This window comes from Epinephelus lanceolatus, chromosome 5 (genome assembly GCF_041903045.1).
Source record: "Epinephelus lanceolatus isolate andai-2023 chromosome 5, ASM4190304v1, whole genome shotgun sequence".
Classification (NCBI taxonomy): Eukaryota; Metazoa; Chordata; class Actinopteri; order Perciformes; family Serranidae; genus Epinephelus; species Epinephelus lanceolatus.
The window spans coordinates 4,085,604-4,113,544 of record NC_135738.1 but is presented as its reverse complement, the minus strand read 5'-3'; the positions used below and the strand labels follow the sequence as shown (position 1 = coordinate 4,113,544).

At 38.6% G+C, this 27,941-nt stretch overlaps 2 protein-coding genes across 2 annotated transcripts in view; one reads left to right on the top strand and one right to left on the bottom strand.

Moving 5' to 3' along the window:
* Positions 1–7,273, top strand: part of cftr (CF transmembrane conductance regulator) — a 66,100-nt gene extending 58,827 nt beyond the window's left edge. Inside the window, exons 26-27 of the mRNA XM_033635747.2 lie at positions 699–804; positions 2,543–7,273. Of these exons, the coding sequence (XP_033491638.2) occupies positions 699–804; positions 2,543–2,758 (322 nt within the window). The 3' untranslated portion in view covers positions 2,759–7,273. The remainder of the gene's footprint in view (positions 1–698; positions 805–2,542) is intronic.
* Positions 7,274–10,729: 3,456 nt separating this feature from the next.
* Positions 10,730–27,941, bottom strand: part of cttnbp2 (cortactin binding protein 2) — a 154,865-nt gene continuing 137,653 nt past the window's right edge. Inside the window, exons 14-23 of the mRNA XM_078167624.1 lie at positions 26,723–26,822; positions 23,372–23,548; positions 21,147–21,319; positions 20,049–20,227; positions 18,053–18,309; positions 17,741–17,935; positions 16,256–16,307; positions 16,043–16,142; positions 13,760–13,867; positions 10,730–12,310 (exon numbers count right to left, since the gene is read on the bottom strand). Of these exons, the coding sequence (XP_078023750.1) occupies positions 11,936–12,310; positions 13,760–13,867; positions 16,043–16,142; positions 16,256–16,307; positions 17,741–17,935; positions 18,053–18,309; positions 20,049–20,227; positions 21,147–21,319; positions 23,372–23,548; positions 26,723–26,822 (1,716 nt within the window). The 3' untranslated portion in view covers positions 10,730–11,935. The remainder of the gene's footprint in view (positions 12,311–13,759; positions 13,868–16,042; positions 16,143–16,255; positions 16,308–17,740; positions 17,936–18,052; positions 18,310–20,048; positions 20,228–21,146; positions 21,320–23,371; positions 23,549–26,722; positions 26,823–27,941) is intronic.

Below are 27,941 nucleotides of genomic sequence, written 5' to 3'. Positions count from 1 at the left end.
TTACTATTTATTTACCAACATTAAGATATGACTTCAAGTGTAACGGCGTTTAAATGTTTGAGAGTGTATAGACCTTGACAAGTAAACCTGCAGACAGACTCATATAGACAAGGCCTCTGTAGAAACTGTAGATCTATTTCATGTCACCAGCAGCATCAGATTCAGGGCACGCTGAGGGCGGTGAACTTTAAACACACTGTGATGTCATCCTGTCGGCCTGTGTTCCTGCACTCTCTTTGATATTTGTCTTTTTTACTTTTGTCGACACTTTAGAAGCTTTAATAAATATTTCTCTGAGAGGAAAGCTCCCTCTGAATGTGCACTTGAACGCAGCTGTGTGTGTGTGTGTGTGTGTGTGTGTGTGTTAATGGGAGCGGAAGTCACCCAAATCCAACATGTGTGGTGTTCCTGTCACTGCATATGGTGACAATCTAGAGTGCTTACAGAAATCTGACCTACTGTATGTGACTGTGTGTGTGTGTGTGTGTGTGTGTCACCATATGTGTGTGTGTGGGGGGTTATAATGGTAAATGAAGCCTATAATGAGCAATCAAGTTTAACCTGAGGCCAACGCCGCCTGTTCTTTCATGTCGGCCTCAGTGGGAACAAAACGCTAAGCTAATGTGTGTTAGCAGCCTTTAAAGATGATGATGATGATGATGATGAGGGTGTGTGTGTTTGTGTTTGTGTGTGAGCAGAACGTTACAGGTCCTGAGGAAGACGCTGAAGCAGGCGTTCTCTGGCTGCACTGTCATCCTATCAGAACACAGAGTGGAGCCGCTGCTCGAGTGTCAGTCATTCCTGGTAAGGTGTTTTTTTTGTTATATTTAGGTCTCTGTCAAAGTCGAACAGTTTGTGCTGAGACAGTTTCATCAACATTTAATGCTCAGGTGTTTATAGAAGCTTACGAAACTTAATTTAAAGGGATAGTTCAGATCTTTTGAAGCGAGGTTATATGCGGTTCTTATCCACAGTCAGTGTATTTATCACCTTTAGAAGATGTTGGCCGACATGACCCCAGTTTGGAAAAAAGATCCAAACTATCCCTCGGCCTGTTATGAAGTGATAAGATATAAAATTCCATTACCTTTAGTGGGCTGTGGGTGTGCGGGTCTGCAAAGGTGTGTTTGTTGGCATGTTAGTGATGGAGGTTTGTGTTGGAACAAGCAGCTGGCGTGACGGAAACATGAGGGAGGTGAACTCAATGTCTCTACACAGTGAGGAGCAGTCATTTGGACTAAGAACATTAGATAGACAGACAGACAGAACCACTAGTTTACCCCTCTGTGTTTGCATGTGTTTCCCATCACTCTTAACTGTCAAAAAAAAAAGCCAGACTTTGAATTTCCAGCTGTCTTTCTTTCCCAAACGACGTTTAACATTCAGCAGAAAGTTCTGCTGTTTCATTTTCATTTTTCAACAAACTACTTTTTAAGCAGTTTCACTGTTGCAGACAAATTTTTAATGTCGTCATAAAATCACGAGAGTTTTACCTCAGTCGTTGCACATTCCCATGACCTCGATGGTTTGGTGTAAGGAGGTCAGAAAAAGGAGTCCGAGCTTAATCTCATCTTGACGTTCAGATAAAATCAAACACATTTTGCATTACCGTAAGTTTTTAGTTCTGGCTCATGCAAATAGTGAAGTTTAATGATGTGAACAACCAACAACCAATAGCTGCGCTCCGTCCAGCACCAAACAGGAAGCAGTTAATCGGGTTGACAGTAAACATGGAGGGGAGTCTGGGGAGGTTCAAGAACGTGAACAAGTCTTAGTTCTGGAAAAGGAGGAGAAGCTGGTGGAGTTGTGGAGTGAACAAGAGTCTGTGTTTAATTTGTGTCTGATCCAACAACCAGCTCTTATTTTAGTGAGATATCTTAATTTTTGAAACAGCTCTCGTCTCATTCCCACAGTCTCCTCCCACTAAGATAACATAGCTAACCAACAGGCTGGTTGGGAATCAAGGCGACAAAATCCCAAATGTTAAGTTTGTATCAATACAGTTTATTTTCATGGATTATATTGATGAAGAACTGACAAGCATACTGTCGACATATGACACCTTTTATCTTGTGTTTCTAGAGTTAGGTGTTTTTGCAGACAAGTAAAGAATTGTTTAAATGTCATATTTCTTAAAGGGAGTTTGGTGTAATATTTTCCACCAGGAGCAGGGTGGGAAATAATCTCAAAATGAATCTAGCTGTAGTCTGTAAATAGTGACCCTGCAAGATCTCCAGTCTTTGCAAAGCCTCAGAGTGTGTGACTTAAAAATCACGTTGTCTTTAGTTGTCAGAATTTAGTCTTTTTTGAAGTCTTCTAGTGTATAATATGTAAGGCACTTGGACCAGGACGCAGTGTGTTTAATGTTTATTTATGAAGTTGTTATATGAAGCCTGGAAAATCTTTTTTTTTTTTTTTTTAACAAAATGAGTTCTCCACCAGTCAGCTTTTAAAAAAAAAATCTTACAAACATATTTTATCAAGAAAACGGAGGTTTAGAAACCCAGACATAACCTACGTCTCCTGCCTCCCGTCTGTGCAGATGATTGAGGGCAGCTCCATGAAGAGCTACGACTCCATCCAGAAGCTGCTGAATGAGAGGAGTCACCTGAAACAGGCCATGAGCCCCGCCGACAGGCTCCACCTCTTCCCCACGCTTCACCGCCTCAACTCCAGCAAGAGGGCACCGCCGCAGGCCGCCAAGATCTCGTCTCTGCCGGAGGAAGCTGAGGATGACATCCATGACACTCGCCTCTAACCCGCCAGGCACTCACGCGCGCACACACACACGGACACACACACACTCCTAACTCAGAACACACAAGAGTTTGATCCAGTGTTTTGATACAGGTGATCGTGGGTCTAAGTGATAAACAGTAAACAGACATTATTCCCTCAAACTACCAGTGAACAAGCATCTCAATAACTACGGGACACTGAAACATTTTATTCATCAGGAGAACTCAGTTTACACTGAGTCATAATGGACTAAAATCAAAAATTAAATGTGCAAAAAAAGTTCCATCATATTTACATGAAACAAAACTGACTAGTTTGATTTTTAATAAAAAATCCAGTTTTGACCAGTATAATAATTTAACCCTTGTGCACATACAGAATATTGCACACATGCAAATTAGCATGTAGAGACACAAGCACAGACGACACACGTCCAGTAACAACATAGCAAAGAGCATCAAGCCACACACAGCTGTTTACTGTCACATGATGAGGCTGATGTGTGGAGCTAATATAGTAAGTGTTGGAGGACATTTTGCACCCATGTAATAAAAAGTTATGTGTCTGTAATCGTTTGAATGCTAACAGCTGAAAAACAAGATGGCGGCGTGCATAGTGGCAGCGACCCAGAGCTCTCCCCGCTTTAGCAGAATTAGATCTATTGATCTACCTAACAGCCCTGTGCGTTGATCTTAGAGTACTTTCACACTTGATAAAAACGAACTCAGGTCCATTTGTTCGTGTGGTTCGTGTGGGCAAGTCTGAAAGCTGTCAGTTGAACCCTGGTGTAGACCGAACAACTGAACCGACACTGCTCAAAAAAGTGGGTCTCAGTCCGCTTCCAAACGGACTCTGGTGCGTTTTGTTTGCAGATAGCAGATGTGGGATTTTAGCAGCCATTTGCTGATCCTGAAATCTGTCCACCATCTCATAACTGATCCTGATAAAGGCCACGTATATCCCATAAACTATTTATGATAATGCATACATGTAACCATGGTAACAGGGTATTTTCCCTGATTAAAAAGCTGTTCAAACTGCCATCATTGTATCCGACTCAGTTTACTTTGTGTATGTAAAAGCGCGTGACAGTGATCCCACAGTATGAAGCCCCGAATCATTTCGTCTTTTCATCCCGTCTCTGTTCGTCATTATTCAGAACATGCAGTTGATTTGCAGTCTAATAACAGCCTCCTAATCATGCTTACAGTCAGTTATTTCTCTGTGAGCTCTTTGTGAAAATGAAGAACAGAAATATAAACACTTTGGAATCATTCATCATCAAGTTCTGCTGCATGAACGTCTGTTTGATTTCCTCGCGTGGGTCCTGATGATGCAGGATGACAAACACCAAAACACCAAAACACCAATCAACCAGTCACCTGTCAGTCAGTAGAACTTCATTCGTTTGTAAAAAGTCGGTGTGAACATGAACCGAACCAAAACTAAAATGCAGCAATGGATCATTTTCTCCCTCCGGTGCGACCAAATGAACTGAACCACAGGTGTGAAAGCACTATAGAGCCGAATGTTGCATGAGTTTGAATCCGGCGTGTGCAGTACAGAATGTAACTTCATATTACAGTGTGCAAAACTTAACAGTTACACCACATGTTGGCCAACACGAACAACATGACTGCAAGTTTAGAAGATATTCATAAAAACATTCGTATGCAGGTGAATTGAAATTAAAGGATCAGGCGACAGAAGCATGAAAAAGTTCCAAAATTGAAGCTTTTGCTGTAAATCTGTCTCTAAATTAGAACAATAATAATAAGGCAGCGTCTGTATTTGCTGCAGGGAGACATTGAAATGGGAGACTTTACTTTAACAAGCATGAAAGATAAGATCCTTCCATGTGGCAGGGACCAGAGCAACGTGGTTAGACGTAATGTGCACATATTAACACGTCCTAAAATCTATGCTTCAGTGTGACTAACTAACTGGACACTTTGTCGTTGAAACATTTCAAGCATCTTTGCAGGTTTCAGTCAAACAGTGTGAGAGTTCCTTCAGTTCAGATAATCCTCAAAGTTTCTCTTCTGACGCCCAAAAGTTTTTGCTTTGATAAAGCATGAAGTGCATTAGATTTTTGTAGCATAATTTAAAAAAATAAAAGCTCCACTGGTGTGGATGAAGGGACTTTTACTTTCTGAGAAAAACACAAAGAAGAAGACGTTAGTGAGCAACCAGCTGGTTTTCACTGGAGCCTTCAGTCTCTTTAGATTATTTTAACTCCGACGGAACACAAAATGGCCGCCACTGTAGAAATCTGACTCACTGTATGTATCTCTTATGATCAGCTCTCTCTCCTGTACGATTGAAAAGAGTAACTGTGATCACAGCGAGGGAACAGTCAGGAAGCGTAGCGTTAACTGTCACATGCATCTAATCAACCAGCTTCAGGAAGCTGACAGGAGTTAATAATGTTGCACATAAAAAATCTCCTGGTCTGAGGCCTTGCTCAAACAGCCGAGGGCTTAGAAAACATTTGATTCTGTTTATATTGTGTCAGTTTTATTTATATGTGGCCTCAACAGAGAGAGTAATTTGTTGTCTTATTTTAGCGGTGACATCACTGTTTCCTGTGGTGTTTAACAGCCCATCAAAGTATTCGATGCAAAGTGCTGCATAAAGTTTCTTACAAGGAAACTTACTGTGAACTATTATTTTGGTTTCCAAACTAGTGATTGACACAGCACAGGTGTTGACATTAACTATAACTGTATTTAAAGGTGCAGCATGTGATTTTGGAGAAAGAGAGTCGATTGTTGAGTCTCATTCACAGATTGTCAAATACTGACACTTTGGTTTGGTGGTTTAGGTCAACTTGAGTCCTGCACGGCTCCATTTTTGAAACCCCACACCCAGTACCAGCTCAGTGCCAGAATCTACCTGTTACCCGTCATGTCTAAGTCAAACCCCCCCAGGCTCCAGTCCCTCACATTAAGCTGGTTCTCCGTTCTTGAATTGGACGTCTCTTTGACTGGATGGTGAAAACATTCAATCACTGCCAGGTTAGGAAACATGTTAGCATGCTCCTTCCACCACCATCAAACCTCCAAAGGATCCTCCTTGGGTGTCTTGAACTCCATGTAGGCTGCCACCTCATGCTCGGGCTGCAAAGTTTCATGGCTGGAGTCCTCCACGTCGGTGACCAATGAGACCACGGGGTCAAAGGTTACACTTGTGTCACTGACTTTCAAAATAAAAGGAACTGCAGCTTGATAATAGAGATTTAGATTTTTAAATATTACACATAGACTGCACAGCTTTTTTATTTGTTTTAGTCTGAAATGTATTTATGTTCTTACCTGCTTCCCACCCATGTGTAGTCCATATCCGTGAATTTATACACATATTTTTACGGGTTATCCGACCAGGACCAGGTGCAGGACTCTGGGTCCAACTACCAACCCAAGGTGGTTGGTATCTGACCATCTGTGAATGAGACTCAACAATAAAGAGTCTTTCTCCAGAGTTACAGACTGCAGCTTTATTAAATTCACACTGTTGTTAAGCATAAAGTATATGATCAAAGTTGCTATTATGAATTTTGCAATGGACAAATCACCTTTTTTAACTCATTTGGTTTTTCTAACAAAAGTAGAAAAACGTGCACATGATGCGTCGTGTTCAGCTTGAAAAATAATCTGTAAATTCTTCAGGATAAAAAGTGATCAGAGCTTTGTAAAACAGAATTTAGACAAACTGCAGCCGAGAGTGAGACTTCTACAGTGGCTCCATGTGTTGAAATATCATCTGAGTGTTTGCATTTGTATCTTTGGTTAGTCAGACGCACACACACACACACACACACACACACCAACACACCAACAGGAAAAGTGACGCCGCTGGCTAACACTAACGAGTTGTGACTCAGAAACTCTTACTTTTCTATCTGTATGCACTTTAGAGACACCCTGAGGTACTCATCAGCGCTCACAGCGAGGAAACAGTCTGATAATTAAACGCTGTGCAACTTTTTTTTTCAATTCCTCCATAAAGCAAAGTGTAGACGTAGAGTTGTGACCTTTTTTAACAAGTTATGCTTTTCACTTTCATTTTCCAGCCTTTGTTACTTGATAAATTATAGAGAAGACAGTAATTAAAAAAAATCCATTTTCTATTTGAAATAAAGTGAAATATATTTTTTCAGAGCCGCTGCTGTACAAACGCAATGCGAACATTTAGCATTTCTTTTTTATCATTTTCCAAGTTATATCTGTTCTTCCCTTGGAAACTGGAAACTGTTGTGACTCTTCTAACATCACTTTATTTTCTTTGGTTGAGGGAAGAGTGTTGCTCCTTTCTGACTGTATGATAGTTTTGTAAAGCAGTGATGCTGATAATTAAGGTACCATGGAGAAATGCCTCGACATGTGAACTGTGACGACAGATGTTTTTTTACAGAGTAAATTAAGAACCGAGCTGTTTCTTACTCATAGGAAGGGACGCACATGTCCAAAAAATGTATAAATGTATTTGTTCAATCAACTATATTTCCAGTAAAACTAAAGATTTTAAGAACGTTTTTGTGGTTGTGTCATTTGTGTTGATGGAAAATACAGTTTCTATTTTTGTTTGTGGTTTAATCAGTAATCTCAATATCAATAATCAAATAGCAAGGGTTCAGAATATACTACATACTAACTGTCAGAGTTTGTTGTTGGTTTACAAAAATCAACATACTCCACCTTTTTATTCAAACTCAGAATGATACAATACACACACATATATGACCAACATAAAAAGAAAAATTCATTTTTGGGTTAACGATATCTTCACAAAGAGGATGTAAAATGTCTTTCATGTTTTTGGGTTCTTCATCCATCTTTCCGTCCCAGTCTTGTGAACCCCATATCTCAAGAACACCTCAAGGAATGGTTTTTCTATTTTGGCACAAACGTCCATTTAGACTCAGTGATGAACTGATTAGATTTTGGTGGTCAATGGTCATGGTGTCTGTGACTTTGCATTCATTTTATTCTTGTAAACGCAATACCTCAAGAACACTTTCAGGGACCTTTTTTTTTCTAATTTGGCACAAACGTCCACTTGGAGTCAGTTATGAACTGGTAAGATTTTGGTGGTCTGTGGTCAAGGTCACTTTGACCATGCATCCGTCTCATCTTCTAAATGCAATATCTCAAGAACACCTTCAGAGAATTGTTTTTTTTTTTTCTATTTTGGCACAAATGTCTACTTAAAGTCGAGATATTAGATTTTAGTGGTCAATGTTCAAGGTCACTGTGGCCCTATCTGTTGCATTCTCATGAATCCGATATTTCAAGATCACCTTGAGGATTTTTTTTTTTCTTTCTGTCTTGGCACAAAATTCCACTTGGAGTCAGGAATGAACTGATTAGAATTTGGTGGTAAAAGGTCAAGGTCACTTGATCATGCATCCGTGTCATTCTTGTAAATGCGACATCTCACGAACACATTGAGGGATTTTTTTTTTCCTCTTTTGGCACAAACGTCCACATGGAGTCATAGATGAACTAATAAAGATTTTGGTGGTCAGTGGTCAAGGTCATTTTGACTTTGCATCCGCCTCATTCTCATGAACGCAATACCTCAAGAACACCTTCACGGACTTTCTTCTCATTTGGCACAAATGTTCACTTTAAGTCAAGGATGAACTGACTCGATTTTAGTGGTCAATTTTCAAGGGCACTGTGACCCCATCCGTTGCATTCTCATGAACGCAATACCTCAAGAACACTTTCAGGAACTTTTTTTTTTTCTTTCTAATTTGGCACAAATGTCCACTTGGAGTCCGTTATGAACTGATAAGATTTTGGTGGTCAAAAGTCAAGGTCAGTTTGACTTCGTCTTATCGTTGTGAATGTGATATCTCAAGAACACCTTTAAGGAATTTCTTCAAATTTGGCACAAACATCTACTTTGACTCAACAATGAACTGATTAGAATTTATTAGGAATAATAGGAATACACTTATAATAATATCGTGTAACTAATCCAGCGTCACTTCAATAATTTCCATTACTTTACTCTGATGTCGCTGTAGCAAGAAATTAGCAGAGTGAGACGCTCCTCCAGGCAGGTACGTCGTGTTTTATCTTGTAATGTCATTGTTTACATACGCCATGTGCTCTGTCTGTTGATCCTTATTTTCTCCAAAATGCAGAATATTTCCACGCTTCCCATCTGCCTGCTGCTGTTTGACAGTGACAGACTTTCAAAATAAAAGCCTATGCTAAAGATGATGATATGGATTGATGTTTTCACTCTGCATCGCTGACTTTGGATCGTTGATTGATCCAGATCAATGGATTGATACACCCCTAATATTTAATATCTTTAAATCTGAACACCGTACATACTCATTATTTCAGAGAGCTGTATTCTGGTCAGGTGAAAAGCTTCTGAGGCATCGACTCACTGTTTAAACCTCAAACCTGACACCTCTCAGCCTTCACAGATATATTAATATCAGGTGTGCAAAGTCATCCAGTGAGCTGGATTGGACCCTTTTGCAGGCCGGCCTGAGCCCCCGGGCCGTATGTTTGACACCTCCAATGTCTAACTTGTGTGGGGCGGTCAGAGATCAGACCCTCAGTGCAGTCCTGTTGTTTTCTTCTGGAACTGTGAAACTGTGAAAGACGTCCACACTGCGACATGTTCGGCCCTCTAGACAGCGTGCTGCAGTCCTTCTTCTTCTTCTTCTCTGTGTTAATAAGCAGCTCGCAAACCAAGTTTAAAGGTACATGTGCCGCCGCCCACTGTGTCAGGTGTGTAGCTGCTGCCCATGTTAAGTCAGTAGAAGCAGTCTGGCTTTGTATCATTGGCGTTATTTATCGGCTTTAATTTTAATTATGGGAAAAATGCGGCACAGTAGAGCAGTGGTTAGCATTGTCGCCTGACAGCAAGAGGGTTCGAACCCAGTGTCAGCGTGGGTTTCCTCCAGGTGCTCCAGCTTCCTCCCACAGTCCAAAGACATGCAGGTTAATTGGTGACTCTAAATTGTCCGTAGTAAGGATAGACTGATACATCGGCCGGCCGATATATCGGGCCGATATTTGAGTTTTTTACTTGTATCGGCATCGGCCGATACGCGCGTGGGTTCGCGGATTTATTTTTCCCTGGCATGATTTACAGACAGGCATCCACGGGCAGCTCTGTGTTGCTGGAAGACCCTGCAGCGCACATGCAGCGAATCCTACTGTGTACAGTAGTTGTTGTTTTATTTATGCTTCAGCTTAAATATTTGTTTATTTTATAAAGACATTACTGGAAGATTTAAGAGCACTGAACTCTTTTTTTTATTTGAATGTATAATAATAATAATAGTATTCTACCTGTTCTACCTCAACTTTCCATCTTATTTTAGTATTTTTTACTGTTCAATAAATGTTTCTTATTGAGACCTGTAATATTTGTTATCGTGTCATTTTTTTGATGTAAATTGAGGGAGCAAAAGCAGTATCGGCCCCAAATACTGGCTCAAGAAAATCGGCAGTCCATAATCGGTCATCGGCTAAGGGTGATGGGAAAAAATCGGTATCGGCATTGGCCCTAAAAAATCTATATCTGTCTATCTCTAGTCCGTAGGTGTGAATGTGAGTGTGAATGGTTGTCTGTCTCTATGTGTCAGCCCTGTGATAGTCTGGTGACCTGTCCAGGGTGAACCCTGCCTCCCCCATGACCCTCAACAGGATAAGCGGTTACGGAAAATGAAAAAAATAATGCATGATTAGGAAAATGTCCCATTATCGGCCAATAATTTATCGGCCCAATTTATAGTGTGCGTCTCTAGTTTAAACTTAATTTAACAGAAAAAAGCCAGGTGGAGGAAAACTCTGATCGCAATAAATTTAAAACCAAAAAAGTCAGCAGCACAGATGTATTTGATTCATTAACTTTAACTGGGTGCTAAAGTCCTTCTGATGCCCTGTGAGGTCCTTCCTTTTCTTAAGTATGAAAAAAAAAAATCAAGAATAAAAAGAATAAAAAAAGTCCGATGGGGATTTTTAACAGTGCCATTTTAATGTTTGTGCTTGAAAGACAATTCTTTAAACTTCAAACAGCTATCGTACAGATCCAAATCATAGGTTGACTAAAATCTCTCCTGTACATATGTATAGATATATTTATATATATAAACAATGTCCGCTGAACAGAAACCTTGTCCTTGAAAGTAAAAACATACAAAGAACACAGTGGTAATGGAAAGCAACAAAACAAAGAAGTATGAATTACACTGTTGGGCTCAGCTGGGGTGAAACATGACTCAGGGAAAAATGATGGGCATTTAAAATATTTATTATGGCTTACAGTTGATAGGACATCCTGTGTTTATACAGTTCTATTACTTATTGCCACGGCCCGTCACTCTGAAACAAGTGAAGGGTTCAGAACCAAACTCGTTTTACAAACACTATGTACAAGTTTGTTTTTTTCAGCAGTTTTGCTTTAAGGTTTCGTCACTGTACAAGCGTCATACTGTACCACATACACCAATCTATAGAGCATTTAAACTTACTAATTCTTATTTACAAATATATTTGGTAAAACCCTGATTAATTTCAACAGTATTTAAACCAACCTTGCAACTATTTAAAGATAAAACACTTGAATATCTCAAAATACTTAATAGCAAAAACAACAAAAAAAGAAAAAGAAAAACCTGCTTGTTTCTTTCTTTGATCCAAAAAACACGTTTCACTAAAAGGTAACAACCTGTAAGAACCTCCAGTTACTCTTCGATGGCCTTATACCAGTCGCACCAGTTCAGTATTCCACTTTAAGAACACAAAAACACTGTGTCACTTCTGTTTTGAGGCAGTTTCCACCTGTCAAATACTTTATGTCACAACTTATTTCAGTAAATTCTTCCACCGCATGTCGTCGACTGAACACTGTCCCAGAATACGCAGGTTGAAACACTGGAATAAGGCAACAGTAAAAGTAACCTGCTGCTGCGTTACCTTCGGCTGTTTTCTCCCTATTTAAAGTCAAACCAAACAAATACTTCAAATACTGTGATAGAATAAAACTATGGTCCCCAAGTACACAACTGTAGTACAGTGTAACAAGTACGGATAACAAGTACAAATACTAAAAGTCAAAGGTCGTCAGGTACCTAGTCTTTACATCATGGAGGGAGGTTTTCACAGCGGAATCAGGGAGGGCGGAGGGGAGGAGGGGAGGAGGGGCGGGGGGGGGGTGTCTACTTGCTGTTGTTGTTGTTTTCATGCAGGTCTCTGTGGAGGATCCAGATGTCCTCGTGTGATTGGTTGTTGTCGTTGATGCTGTTGCGGTAGTAGTTGTTGTTGCTGCTGGGAGGAGCCTGCTTTGTTCTGCTGCTGCTGCTGCTGCTGTTGGAGGTTCTGCTGCGGCTGGGGGGCGTCTGGGTTCGGCTGGGGCTGCTGCTGCTGCTGCTGCCGTTATTGTTGCTGCTGGAGGCAGCAGTGGAGGCTCGTGTCTGCTGCTGCCCCCTGCTGCTGGGGACGGGGAGCTGCGATTTGGCGCGGGGGCCTGAGCGTCGGTCGCTGCTCTGGACGGCTGCCTGGCTGGAGCTGCGGCTGGACTGACGGACGACGGTCTGAGCAAAGACACAGAGAGGTCGGTGAGCTGGAGACATTTTAACCACCTGCTGATCCACAGGTATCTGACTGCAGGTGTGAACGCAACAGAGGAGTGACGTTCACACCTGCAGCTGTTGGAACATCCTAACCTGAGTGTAACTGTTTTTTCAGGTTGACACGAAGGTCACACTTCCTGCAGTGACTGACCAGCTGTCCACAGGTGAGACATTTCCTCTTTTCTCCGGTTTACACAACTACTGTCATTTCCACAATGCAACACTGACACCTGCTCTCACGGGACAAGTTTTACCTGCAGGTCACATTTATTTATGTGGCACATTTAATACTCAGAGTACTCACAGCCCAATCACAGAGAATGCCTCAAACTCATTTTTAATTAAGTTTAAATTTGATCTTTAAGGCCCAATATCACAAATCACAATTAGCCTCAGATGGCTTTACAGCATATCTCGGGACTCTGGTAATTTGTATTAATTGTGCAGGTCTGTGATCTTAATCCCCGACTGCCACGTCCATCGTTTGGCAAGTAAAAATTCCACCGCAAATTACCTGCCAGATTTCACCAAACACACTGATCGTGTGATATCAGTCCTGTGCAAATCAGCATCTCTGTGCTTTGGTGTCATATTAAGCTTTCTGTTTTCTCCGCACCTTGTTCCTGAGAATTACGGAGGCTGCACTGACTTTTATAAAAGCGATTTCTGACAGCATTTTGGGTGCTGGAGGATCATCTCACTCCACAGCATGGAGACCTGCTCGCAGACAAAGCAGCTCAAATCAATCGGAAGAGCCAAATTTTAAAAGCTGATAAGATGAATAACGAGTGAGAACTAGTTATGTGACTGTGGATCACTGCTCAGCATCACATATGGAGACAGACGGGAGCTTCTGTCCACACTGAACCAAAAACCTGACCTCCTCGATGGAGGTAAATCACACCATCAGTTTGCTGTAACACCAAAACAATGAGTGAAAGATGTTTCAACTACACCTGCAGTGATGTCACAGCGTACAGCAGGTCAGGCCTACACCTGCTGCACAGCTCAATTATGTGTGAGGTCACAGCAAACAAACACCAGACACATGATTAACACCTGGACAAAACAATCACACACGTTCATTTTCAATTTGAGTCACTGGTTTGTGGCTCAGTCACGTCGCTGAGTGGAGTGAAAAACATAAAGTTCAGGGTGTTTGTTGTTTTTCTACAGAGAACAAAAAAAATAAAGACGTCTAATATCAGGCTGTGCAGCCAAATGGAGGGTGCACTTATTTTCAGTGGACTGTTCCTTTAAATATTTGTGCATGTCTAAATAGACTTATTCTTGTTTCCAGTCTCATCTGCTGTGTCCTGTTTCTCTTTGCTGCTGGAGAACACACATTTTTCCACACACATTAAACACAGTTATGATAAAAAAACCAAGTATCTTTTTTCTCCCTCTCACCGTCTGCGGTCGCTGCTGGACTGCGGTTTCCTGTTCGGCCTTGTGGGGCGGCGTCGCTTCGCTGGGTGAGCTGGAGAACAGGATCAAGTCATCTTTGGCCTGAGAGATCTGCGGGCGATGAGCGGGAGTGAGCGTTAAACAGCAGGAAGACAAACCCTGATTGGATGTGAGCAATGACACAGATTTAAACAGGTCTGCTCTGTGAGTGTTGGACAGGTGAGTCATTATTTAAAGGTAAATTACAGGGCGGGATGTTGGTGATGAGTCGTCGCCAGCGTCAGGGTCACACAGATGAAGGTCTGAGATTAGGGGATTAGTTTTTAAAGGCTGATTCTGACACCAGTAATTTAGAAACAAAGTAAAGTATGTCATTGAGGGATTTTTTATTTCTTAATCATTTTAAACACCTCAAACAGATCAGTGTTCTTCAGCAGAATGTGGGTGGAAATATATTTAAGCAGCATTAAAGTCAGGGTGTCAGAGTATTGATGACTGAGGCCAGTTTAGGGAGTCAGCACATGACTGAGGGCTTCACATGAAACAAATATCTTCTGTTATGACTCTGTATGGCTCACGATGATGTGTTAATGGCATTTAAAATGAAGTTTTAATGACACACTATACTGTGACTTAAGTAGTTTTGACATAGTATTACTTTTTAAGACTTTTTTTTTAGCACATACTACACTGTGACTATATTTTGAACTTTTTTAATGACATATTATCACACTATAGTATGACTTTTTTTTAAAACATTTTTATGACTTACTATATCATGACTCTTTCAAATTATTCTTTTTTAAACCAATACTATACCATGACTTTTGTTTAGAACATTGTTTATCCCATACCTGACTAGAACTCTTGAAATTATTTTTTTTATCACACACTACACTATGACTTTTTAATAAACTACACAACGACTTTCATTAGATTTTTCTTTTATCACATAAGGTACTATGAATCTTTTTAATGATTTTGTTTTGTATACTATGCTGTGACTTTTTAGGACCTTTATTTATGATATACTACACAATGGCATTTTGATTGACATTGATGTGACCTTTTTTTATAATTTCTAACTATGAATTTTTAAATTAATTTTTTTATCACATACTATGCCATGACTTTTTCAATTTATTTTTTTTCTATCACATTCTATATTTTGAACTTTTTTTAATGAAATTTTATCACACTATAGTATGACTTTTTTTTAAAACATTTTTATGACTTACTATATCATAACTCTTTCAAATTATTCTTTTTAAAACCAATACTATACCTTGACTTTTTTAATGTAATTTTTTTCACATACTATGTGACTTTTACATAAGGACATTGTTTATCCCATACCTAACTAGAACTTTTGAAATTAAATTTATCACACACTACACTATGACTTTTTAATAAAGACTTTAATAAATGACTTCTATTAGAATTTTTTTTTTATCACATAAGGTGCTATGAATCTTTTTAATATTTTTTTTGCATACTATGCCATGACTTTTTCAATATATTGTTTTTTCTATCACAAACTATACTATGACTTTTTTTTTAATAATTTTTTTTTATCATACTATTCTACGACTTTATTTGACATTTTATCACACACTGTGACATTTTTTAATTTGTTTTTGGCACACTGACTTTTTAATTAATTGTTTACGTACTATACTGTGACTTTCATTTCATGACATTTTTGTATCAGATACAATGCAATGACTTAAAAAAAATAATAATAATAATTAAAAAGTATATAGATGATCTAGATTATCTTTGGGACGCTGACTGAATGTCAGACTGAACAAACGTTTTCAGAGAAATGATCAAATTTGATCTTATGTTTTAAAGACTCACACCAGTGAAGCTGCTGAGTGGTCACACTGAAACAGTTTCCTGTTCAGACATTTTTGAATTTCAAGAAAAGCTAAACTGTCCTAATAAATGCTTCTATGCCTCATCTCAAACAGCACAGGAGCTGGTCAAAGGTAAAGATCATCACCATGCTAGTGAAATTCCAACACACACTTTCATGTCTGTATTTGAAAGGATGACAGCGAAGAATTACAGAGTCAAGAATGAGTCAAAACATGTGAACTGAAAGTAAAGTGTTTAGAAAGGCGACAGAATTAAGCACAGAGTGGCTTATTCAGCATTTTGTCAGATGATGGAGACACATGGTGATAGAGAGCCATCTACATGTATTTTCCTTAAAGAGTGAGGAGATCACTTATTCTGAATCTGTGTGTGTGTGTGTGTGTGTGTGTGTGTGTGTGTCATTACCTTGCTGATGTCTGGCTCTGACTTGCTGGAGCACATGGTCTGCAGCTCTCTGATTAAATCAGTCTCGTCATCAGAGAACACAGACAGACCCACAGGCTCCCTGCACACACAATGACATTAAAGTTAGTGTCATACCTGAGCTCTTCATACAGGATGTGGAGCATCACAAAAACACTAACTCAACTTATAATCATCATGAGACAGAACACAAACCTCTGGACTCTGCCGTTGGAGATGAAGCTGACATCAGTGCTCGACAGTGAACCTGCAGTCACAAACGTAAATGAACAAACTGGTTAATAAACACGACTCAAACAGGTCAGGACAAAGAGAGAGATTTCTACCTCCACCCAGCGTTTTTAGTTGTACTCACATTATTCGTTTAATACAAGAAAAACAGTTCTGTGTCCTCACACAAACATTGTCTCAGTTACTCAGGATGATCTAAACATTTTCCATCAGCAGTTTTTGAAACAACTCATGAATGAAGGTTAAACATGGTGTTAAACTCTCCACGCTGAGGTCTGTGGATCATCCAGAGGAACAGGAACAGTGTGAAGACTACTAAACCACGCCCCCTTGTGGAGGCTGCTGACACAAAGCCAGCTCCTCAGATCAGATTCACATCTGTTGACCCCAAACTTCATGACAAGTCAACAAAGTCTGTCCCATTTTAAGGAATTCAAATGCAGCTGCAATGCATGGAGACACCACTGGTGTATCTTTTATAGTTTTGTTTTTTTTTTTTTTTTAAATAAAATCTTCTTATATTTTATTGTATTTTTCCCTCTGTATGTTTATGTTTCTTGACTTTGGGACCTGTCAAATTTACTGCCTTTTTTTTTTTTTTTTTTTTTTTTTTTTTTTTGCACTTTTGAGGAAAACTTCCTGTCAATACACTTTGTGTTGTGTTGTTTTACTTTACAAATTGACGAGGAGTGGCTGAATCCAAATGACTTCACCACTTGCAGACTTTGTCCTGGGAAGTTTGGGAGTGCTAAGCGCTTTCCAAATCCACAATTGCTCCAGTCCACAAGAAAAAAAATGTGTGAATGTGTAAAATAGTTATTGATAGTTAGGTCTAATAAAATGTTACTTGTAGTGTGTAGGCTAGAAATAATATTCAACCACATCATGATACAGAGATATGTTTAAGTACAGGCTGTAGAGGGACTGAGAATACATTCTATTATTGCAGCGCACTGAAATAGGCTAAAAAAATTGTCTGAAAAACAAAAGGTTTCTAATGTGAGTAACACTCAATATACATTTCTGTTTTTGAACGTGTGCGGCCTGTTATATAGACATGTATTAATACATATTTGTTTAGCCACAACAAAACATTCAACATGTGATTTGTATCTTGTTAACTGCAGGAACAGATGAGTTCAGCACTGTTCATCAACTTATATGACACATATATGAATATGACAGCAGCGATAGTTGAATGTTTCCACGGCAACGAGTAAAACAGTCTCCAGGGCTGTCTGTCAGCTGCTTGCAGTCTCTGCCCTTGCAGACTTTACGTGATGACAGTAAATACGTCACACTACGTATAACTGAGGTCTGCAGGTCCAGAGGGTGGACGTTTGGATTCAGCCTTTGTCCCTTTGACGCGACCATTTACATTAAGGTCAGAGCATCATGGATGGGGACACAGCTTGTGTCACTGCTGGCAGAGCGGAGCGGCCATCTTACCCTCTCTGAAGGATCCGCCAGAGCTCCAGCTCAAGGCGGGGCTTCCCTTCTTCCGAGGGCTGGTGTTGGATCGTCTCAACTTGCCGCTGTCCCGTCCCTTCCTCCCTCCTCCTCCACCGCCACTTCCTTTATAGGAGCCGATGGCTGACAGGGGGAAGGTCCCGCCCCTGAACTCCAGCAGGTACCTGTCGATCTCTGCGGGAAATAAAAGGAACAAAACACACATCAGTGTCTTTGTATCTCTCCTCTGTGTTCCTGCAGCTGGTGAAACGTGAATGAGGCCTCTTCATCATCTGTGACGCCCACACACACCGTGCCGCGGCAGAGGGCAGCCCTGGAGAACAGCCTTGTTGACCAGGATGCTGAGGGCGGCTTTCACCACAGCCTGCTGCCCGGCACTCAGCCCACAGTTGCTAGGAGACGGTCGCTGCGACAATGACGGCGAGGAGGAGGAGGAGGAGGAGGAGGAGGAAGAGGTGGTGGTGGTGGGGTGCCTGGCTGTTACCCGTAAGATGATGGCCTCTTCCACACGGGGGACCACCACGGCGTTCCAGAGGCGAGCCAGCCACCTGAACACACACACACACACACACGCGCGCGCACACACACACACACACACACACACACACACGGTTTATAAAACTATTTCCTGGTTTAACCTCAGAGGGTGGTATGGCTCTGAAACATGGACACACAGCTCCCAGAGACTGAGTGCTGAAACAATTGGTAATTTTATTGATTACTAACTTGAGAAAAAGGAATTAATAACAAATAAATGATTAAATAATACACATTTTATTAAGTTAAAATCACAAACTTTCCCTGGCTCCAGCTCCTGCTTTGCTCTTTAGTATCATAGTAACATCGGGATGCACCGATTTATCACCCGTACGTCGATATTTGCCTCACTGACTGTCATCAGCCTATCAGCAAATAAGAACAGTCACTGATGGCAGTGGCCGATGTTTCTCTGTTGTGTCACATCAGTTTTGTGCAGGCTAAAACACAGGGCTCAATACTAACATCGTCCTGTTGTCCCGCGGACAATAGAACACAATTCTGTGACAAACGGAGATCTTGCATGGGACGCCTTCAGGACAAAATGACGCAGTAAACTCACTGTCGTCACATCAGAGGACGCACTCAGTTGTTTCCTTGATGACGCCACACTGTGAACACCAAACCTCTGTAAAGTCGGCAGGAGAGCGAGTCAACCTTAGCTGTTAGCAGTCGGTGGCTGCATTGGGTTACATTATGATGCGTTCAAGCTCTGTTCAGTAAAAATGAGTATTAGGCAGGGCTGGGCCATATGACCCTAAATTATTATCTTATTTCTGCAGTACTGATATTCAACACGATATGACACATTAGTAAAAAAACATTTTATTATTATAAGAAGACAGAAGTGCAACAGAATCAGTGATCTAGTTTTAAAGTTTACCCTAAAATATTCAGTAAAAATTAAAATAATCTCTCATTTCTTTAGTTTGTGAACAACAACAGTAACTCAGTGAGATTCAGATTCTGTTACAATATTAATAGTTCAACTAAATAAAATCTGCCACTAATTACACATTTAAACAGCTCCCAAATACAAAAAATGTCCCCTGGGATCTATATATATAAATCAACAGCTGATTTCCTTCTTTTAGTAAAATCCTAAATGACTGAGTTGTTTTTTCCACCTGGACCTTTATGCTCTGCCATTTCTCCTCTAATCATCAGGCTGTAACCTGTGACAGGCTGTTATGATACCACAACTATCAAAATCCTTTATCAATACATGGATAAACCAACGCGCTTCAACTAGGGAGTCTTCATCATTCAGGATGGAGGATTTTTAACTATTGCCTCGGATGCATTTTTGGACTGTCTGCCTGTATTCTGGTATTCAACTCTGAGTGAGCTGCCAGTCGCTGTTTTTTATCTTTAAGTGACTCTTTGTCCCGCCCTTGAAGAGCACCTGATTTTTTTTTACAACTAACTACACAGAGCCCTAACCCCGTGCAGCACTCCCAATTTTCTCCTCACTATCAGTAAGTTTTTCATAGAGTTGTTACTCCTGCTTTTACCCTCAATCAAATACTCTCTTTAGTCTTTTTACAACAAAGAAACACGTGAATATTCAGCGTGAGAACATGAGGAAAATAATTAGGTCATGATGAAATCTTATGTGAACCAAGCAGCAGAGGCAAGTTGTCTCCCTGTGTCTGCTTCATCAACTAAACCTGAAACAATCTGAATTCATCCTGTGCTAACATATATCATGAACACACACACACATCAGCACTAACACACACATACACACCTGACGACTGCCTGTGTGTTGTTTGGGACCACAGGGCAGGACAGGAAGAGCTGCGGGCCCAGCAAAGCCTCATGGGTCCCCAGACGGGACAGACAGGCATTGAGCTGCTGCCAAACCTGACTCACCCACAACACCGACCGCTCCATGACGCCATCAGGTGACCAAACTGCCGTCCCCACCTGGAGGAGTGACGGGGGAAGGGATGTTTTGTTTTATATACACTGCTGAACTTTAACTGAGAGAGCAATGGAACAAAGAGGAGGTTTATTACTGATCAGTTAGAACAATCTGCTTCACAACAAACCAGCTCCTGTAGACAGTTAATTATTCATGATACTGCTCTGTTTCAAACTCACATTAATGTAATACTGTCAATACTCTGACTAAAACAAAGTCTTTGGAATTATCTTCACAACAAACCATCTCATATTTAACTAATTTTAAAATTAACCATATTAAGTTTTAAACATGTTTTTTCTTGCATTTGTTTTGGTCACAGTGTAAGACTGTGGGAAATCTGAGAAGACTTGATCCATGAAGAAATTCCCTTGAGCTGTTCTTGAGATATCACGTTCATGGGAATGAATTTAAGGTCACAGTGATCTATGACCTCTGACCTTTGACCATCAATATCTAATCAGTTCATCCTCAAGTCTAAGTCAACGTTTGTGCTAAATTGGAAGAAATTGCCTGAAGGCATTCTTGAGATATCATGTTCACGACAATAAGACAGACAAGGTCACAGCGACCTTGACCTTTGACCTATGACCACCAAAAACTAATGAAATCATTGCTGAGTCCAAGTGGACATTTGTGCCAAATTTTAAGAAATTCTCTTGAAGCATTCTTGAGATAAGTTCAAAAGGATGGGACAGACGTACAGACACGGCTGACACCAGTGCGGAGGCATAGACACGTTGTTATTTCATATATTAATGTTTCTGGATGACGCCAGACTCCTTATCCTCATAGATATGAACCACAGCAGCACGTCCAAATGTGATTTTTTAATTTACTGTTTGCTAACAATTGAAACAAAGACACAAAGTGAACACAACGTCTCCGTCTCTCTCAGGTGCAGCTGAACCTCCAACTGACCTTATGAAGCAGCTTCCTGCGGAGGTGTCTTCCCAGCAGGCCTTGCAGCGGCTCCTGATCCCAGCGCAGCGTTACCCAGCGGAAATGCTGCTGCAGGCGGAGCTCCGATCCCTGCAGGCGGGGCTTCGACAGCGTCGCAATCAGGAAGCTGCCTTCGTGGAAGTGGTGGGGACCTGAAGGAGGAATTAACAGGAGGGACATTGGTTCATTTGACAATATTCAACCATTCATTTGGTGGTTTGAGTTTTAGGACATGACGATCACACATAGTCACGTGTGTTTAAAAGGGACAGTCATACCAAACCACTGCACCCAATACTTATATATATATATATATATATATATATATATATATAATACACTTGCTGAGTAATTCTGATTCTGCTACATTTGCATTATACTGTTTTTAGTAAAAGTAAACATAGATACTGCATTAACAGATAAACCAGACATAATACTGAATTCTATCTTTTTGTAGATTATGGTAACATGAATGGTATTTACAGAAAAATAAAGGTTCTCTTGATTTATATTTGGATAACCAAATGTTGAAAAAAAGGTCACAGTATAGTATGCCATAAAAATATTGAAAAAAAGGTCACAGTATAGTATGTCATGAAAAATGTTGGAAAAAAGGTCATAGTATATTATGTCGTGAAAAATGTTGGAAAAAAAGGTCATAGTATAGTATGTCATGAAAAATGTTGGGGGAAAAAAGGTCATAGTATAGTATGTCATGAAAAATGTTGGAAAAAAGGTCATAGTATATTATGTCGTGAAAAATGTTGGAAAAAAAGGTCATAGTATAGTATGTCATAAAATTGTTGGGGGAAAAAAGGTCATAGTATAGTATGTCATGAAAAATGTTGGAAAAAGGGTCATAGTATAGTATGTCATGAAAAATGTTGGAAAAAAGGTCATAGTATAGTATGTCATGAAAAATGTTGGAAAAAGGGTCATAGTATAGTATGTCATGAAAAATGTTGGAAAAAAGGTCATAGTATAGTATGTCATAAAATTTTGGGGGAAAAAAGGTCATAATATAGTATGTCATGAAAAATGTTGGAAAAAAGGTCATAGTATAGTATGTCATAAAATTTTGGGGGAAAAATGGTCATAGTATAGTATGTCATGAAAAATGTTGGAAAAAGGGTCATAGTATAGTATGTCATAAAATTGTTGGGGGAAAAAAGGTCATAGTATAGTATGTCATGAAAAATGTTGGAAAAAAGGTCATAGTATATTATGTCGTGAAAAATGTTGGAAAAAAGGTCATAGTATAGTATGTCATAAAATTGTTGGGGGAAAAAAGGTCATAGTATAGTATGTCATGAAAAATGTTGGAAAAAAGGTCATAGTATATTATGTCGTGAAAAATGTTGGAAAAAAGGTCATAGTATATTATGTCGTGAAAAATGTTGGAAAAAGGGTCATAGTATATTATGTTGTGAAAAATGTTGGAAAAAAGGTCATAGTATAGTATGTCATAAAATTGTTGGGGAAAAAAGGTCACAGTATAGTATGTCATAAAATTGTTGGGGAAAAAAAGGTCATAGTATAGTATGTCATAAAGTTGTTGGGGAAAACAAAGGTCATAGTATAGTATGCCATAAAAATGTTGGGAAGAAGTCATAGTGTGTGAAATTTTGAAAAAACAGTCAACATAGTACGTCATTAAAATTATGGGAAAAAAGGTCATTGTATAATATTTCATGAAAATGTAAAAAGAAAGTCATGTCAATGTCATAGTTGGTGTTGATGCATATTACAGTATTATACTATCTTTAACTCCAGACTTTAACTCATAATTCATACTATTTCATAATTCACCATTTTGTACTATATTGTGTTAATATGTTATAATTTTTACATTATATTCTACACTTTAAATCGACTGAAATCATATTTTAGTCTTGTGGCTGTGAAGATAGACTTGGTGACTGCTGCTGTTAATCACACTACTGTCACTTTGATTTGCAGTTTTTTTCTTTGTATGTTCTTGTATAGTTTGTATTTTGTAAATCACTTTAGTTTCATACAGCTCTTGTTATTTATTTCTTTACTTTATTTTCTGTGTTCATTTCTGCTGTGACAACTGAAGTTTGGGGATCAAATAAAGGTGGTAAACACTATAATGTCATATTCACTTAATTACAGCATATACAGACTTTAATCTTAGTGTTTGGTTATGATTTAAGTCAAAGCACAGCTGCAGTGAGTCATACCAGTGTTTAGGACCAGAGGTGAGGCACAGCCCCTGTTGTCCAGACTATGGCAGAGGTCGCCCAGCAGGCCTGTTAGGGATGAAGCCTTCTCGAGTCCCTCCAGCAGCACCACCACACAGTGAGCAGTGCAACCACCTGGAACTCCGACCCCTGACCCCACCGCTGGCACCAGGAAACCTGAGGCAGGAAGAGACATGAGCCAACAGTGAGATTTGTAATAACAACTTGTGAGCTACAACACTAAACTTAACTGTTTCAGTCTTGGTTGTTGACAAAGTGTACGTACTGAAAATCATTTTCTGACAGTGATGGTTAAGTTCTTTTTGAACATAAAAAGTAAAATGTGTATGATTGTATGTGTGACAAATAAATGTGATTTGACTTGAACATCAACTTCTACATGTATGAACACAAATACTGCAGACGTCCCACACCTGACTGACACTTGGCGTAAAGACCTGAGTTTATGCTCCAGGAAAGGTGGAGGTATACTATGTCATAAAAATGTTTGAAAAAGTCATAGAATAGTATGTCGTCAAAAATCACAAAGTTACGTCATAGTATAGTATGGCGTCAAAAACCATAGTAAAAAATGTCACAGGATAATATGTCGTCAAAAATCATTAAAAAAAACGTCACAGTATAGTATGGGGTCCAAAATCACGAAAAACAGTCATAGTATAGCATGTTGTCAAAAATTGTGAAAAAACATCCTAGTATAGTATGTCATCAAAAATCATAAAAAAAAGTCATAGTATAGTATGTCATCAAAAATCATAATATAGTATGACTTTTTTTATGATTTTTGACGAAATACTTTACTGTGACTTTTTTTTATGATTTTTGACGACATACTTTACTGTGACTTTTTTTTATGATTTTTGACAACATACTATACTATACATAGTATAGTATGTCGTCAAAACTCATGAAACAAAAGTCATAGTACAGCATGTTGTCAAAAATCGTGAAAAAACATCCTAGTATAGTATGTTGTCAAAAATCATTAAAAAAAATGTTATAGTATAGTATGTCGTCCAAAATTATGAAAAAAAGTCATAGTATAGTATGTCGTCAAAAATCATAAAAAAAAGTCACAGTGAAGTATGTCGTCAAAAATCATAAAAAAGTCATAGTAAAGTATGTCGCCAAAATCATGAAAAAACGTCAAAGTATAGCAAGTCGTCCAAAATCATGAAAAAAAAAGTCATACTATAGTATGTCGTCAAAAATCATGAAAAAACATCATAGTATAGCATGTCGTCAAAAATCATGAAAAAATGTCATAGTATAGTATGTCGTCAAAAATCATGAAAAAAAAGTCATAGTATAGTATGTCGTCAAAAATCATAAAAAAAGTCACAGTAAAGTATGTCGCCATTATCATGAAAAAACGTCAAAGTATAGCAAGTCGTCCAAAATCATGAAAAAAAAGTCATACTATAGTATGTCGTCAAAAATCATGAAAAAACATCATAGTATAGCATGTCGTCAAAAATCATGAAAAAAAAGTCATAGTATAGTATGTCTTCAAAAATCATGAAAAAACGTCATAGTATAGTATGGCGTCCAAAATTATGAAAAAAACTCATACTATGGTATGTCGTCAAAAATCATGAAAAAAAAGTCACAGTATAGTATGTCGTCAAAAATCATGAAAAAACGTCCTAGTATAGTATGTCGTCAAAAATCATGAAAAAAAAGTCATAGTATATTATGTCGTCAAAAATCATAAAAAAAGTCACAATAAAGTATGGCGTCAAAGATCATAAAAAAAAGTCATAGTATAGCATGTCGTCAAAAATCATGAAAAAACGTCATAGTATAGCATGTCATCAAAACTCATGAAAAATAAGTCATAGTATAGCATGTTGTCAAAAATCATGATAAAAAACTCATACTATGGTATGTCATCAAAAATCATGAAAAAAACTCATACTATGGTATGTCGTCAAAAATCATGAAAAAATGTCACAGTATAGTAAGTCGTCATAAATCATGAAAAAAAAGTCATACTATAGTATGTCGTCAAAAATCATGAAAAAATGTCACAGTATAGTATGTCGTCAAAAATCATAAAAATACGTTATAGTATAAGCATGTCGTCAAAAACCATGAAAAAATGTCATGTTAATATATGTCGTCAAAAATCATAAAGAAAACGTCTTAGTATAGCGTGTCTTTAAAAATCGTGAAAAAACGTCCTAGTATATATATCGTCATAAATCATAAAAAACATCATACAATAGTATGTCGTCCAAAATTATGAAAGAACATCAGGGAATAGTATGTCTTCAAAAATCATAACAAAACGTCATAGTATAGCAAGTCGTTAAAAACCATGAAAAAAGTTGTAGTATAGTATGTTGTCAAAAATCCTAAAAAAAAGGTCATAGTGTAGCAAGTCATCCAAAATCATGAAAAAAAGTCATAGAATAGCATGTCATTGAAAATCATCAAAAAAAGTCATAGTATAGCATGTCGTTAAAATTCATGAAAAAATGTCCTTGTATAGTATGTCGTCAAAAATCATTAAAAAAATCACAGAATAGGATGTTGTCCAAAATCGTGAAAAAACGTCATAGTATAGTATGTTGTCGAAAATCATGAAAAAAAGTCATAGTATAGCATGTTGTTAAAAATCATGAAAAAATGTCATAGTATAGCATGTCGTCCAAAATCATGAAAAAAAGTCATAGTATAGTATGTCGTCAAAAATCATAAAAAAAACGTCATAGTATAGCATGTCGTCCAAAATCTTAAAAAAATGTCATGGTACAGCATGTCGTCCAAAATCGTGAAAAAACGTCATCGTATAGTATGTCGTCAAAAATCATAAAAAATGTCATAGTATAGTATGTTGTCAAAAATTATAAAAAAACATCATAGTATAGTATGTTGTTAAAAATCCTAAAAAATGTCATAGTATAGCATGTCGTCAAATATCAGAAAAAATGTCATCGTATAGTATGTCATCAAAAATCATAAAAAATGTCAGTATAGTATGTCGTCAAAAATCATAAAAAACGTCATAGTATAGTATGTTGTCAAAAATTATAAAAAAAAATCATAGTATAATATGTCGTCAAAAATCATAAACAAACGTCACAGTATAGTATGTTGTCCACAATCATAAAAAAACACCATAGTATAGTATGTCGTCAAAAATCATAAAAAAAAGTCCTAGAATAGCATGTTATCAAAAATCATAAACAAACGTCACAGTATAGTATGTTGTCAAACATAAAAAAACATCATAGTATAATATGTTGTCAAAAATCACAATGCAGCGTGTGTGTGTGTGTGTGTGTGTGTGTGTGTGTGTGTGTGTGTGTGTGTGTGTGCCCCTACCACAGCTGATGAAAGTCTCCAGCAGCTGCTCTTTGGTCAGGCTCTCCTCCACCTCTACCCTCACCACGTCACAGCCGAGCCCCCCTGCCTCCTGCTTCGACTGGTGGAGAGAAACAGAGGAGGGGAGGGGAGGTTGGGATGAGTGAGACACAAGAGAGGTAAAGAGGGAGCACGTTGCCATGGAAACAAAGGAAATCTACTACTACTACTATGTGCCCAGAGAAATGCAGCAAGAGGAGAATCTGAATGAGCAGAGAGGGCTTTTCCAGGCACATCGCTGCGATCAAAGAGAGTACAGTCGGCATGAAGACATTTTTCCTCTGTCCTTCATTCATTTCATTTTTAAATTTGCAGCAGATCCACATGCACTAAATTACATATATAAAAAATGTATAGAGCTCTAAACCATGGGAAAACTGCAAAAACAGATGACATACAGATAGAATCTGTCCTCTTACTGAACTCATAACAATTAAACACCATCATCAATTATGAGTTTGAGAGAAGACCAACATGTCGTCTTTTCAAACAGGTCACTGTAAATAAAACCTGTTATACTGCATACATTTAAAAATCTAATCTTCATCATAACCTCAAAACATTTTGAAATGCATTCATTTCTACCACTGAATGTCCTGTATCTGCTCATATCATATTTCTGTGCCACTGCAGCCCCTCCCCCCATCTGTTGCCTTTACCATGGAAACATTTCAGATTGAACACTGCAGTGATTCAAACAGCATTACATGAACACATTACCAAATGTGATCTGATAGTTATAGTGTGACGCAGCCTCACGTCTGTATCACAGCAGTGTCAAGATTAGAGTCACCAATTCAGTATCTGACCAAATGTCTCCCCTTCTGCTCCTGAGATATGACACTAAAACATGATGATGTCATAGTGAAGTTGACCTTCATTATTTTATCCTGTTAGACATTTGAGTGAAAGTCTGTCATAATTAGTGTATGAATTATTGAGGTATTGTTAAAAACTAGTTTTTTGAGGTCACACTGACCTTGACCTTTAATCACCAAATTCAAATCAGTTCATTCTTGAGGTCAAGTGGACGTTTGTGCCAAATTTGCATTAAAAAGAAAATTCCTCAAGGTGATATTGAGATATCATGTTCACAAGAATTAGACAGATGAGGTCACAGTGACCTTGACCTTTGACCTAAGACCACCAAAATCTTTGTTCATCGTCAGGTCCAAGTGGA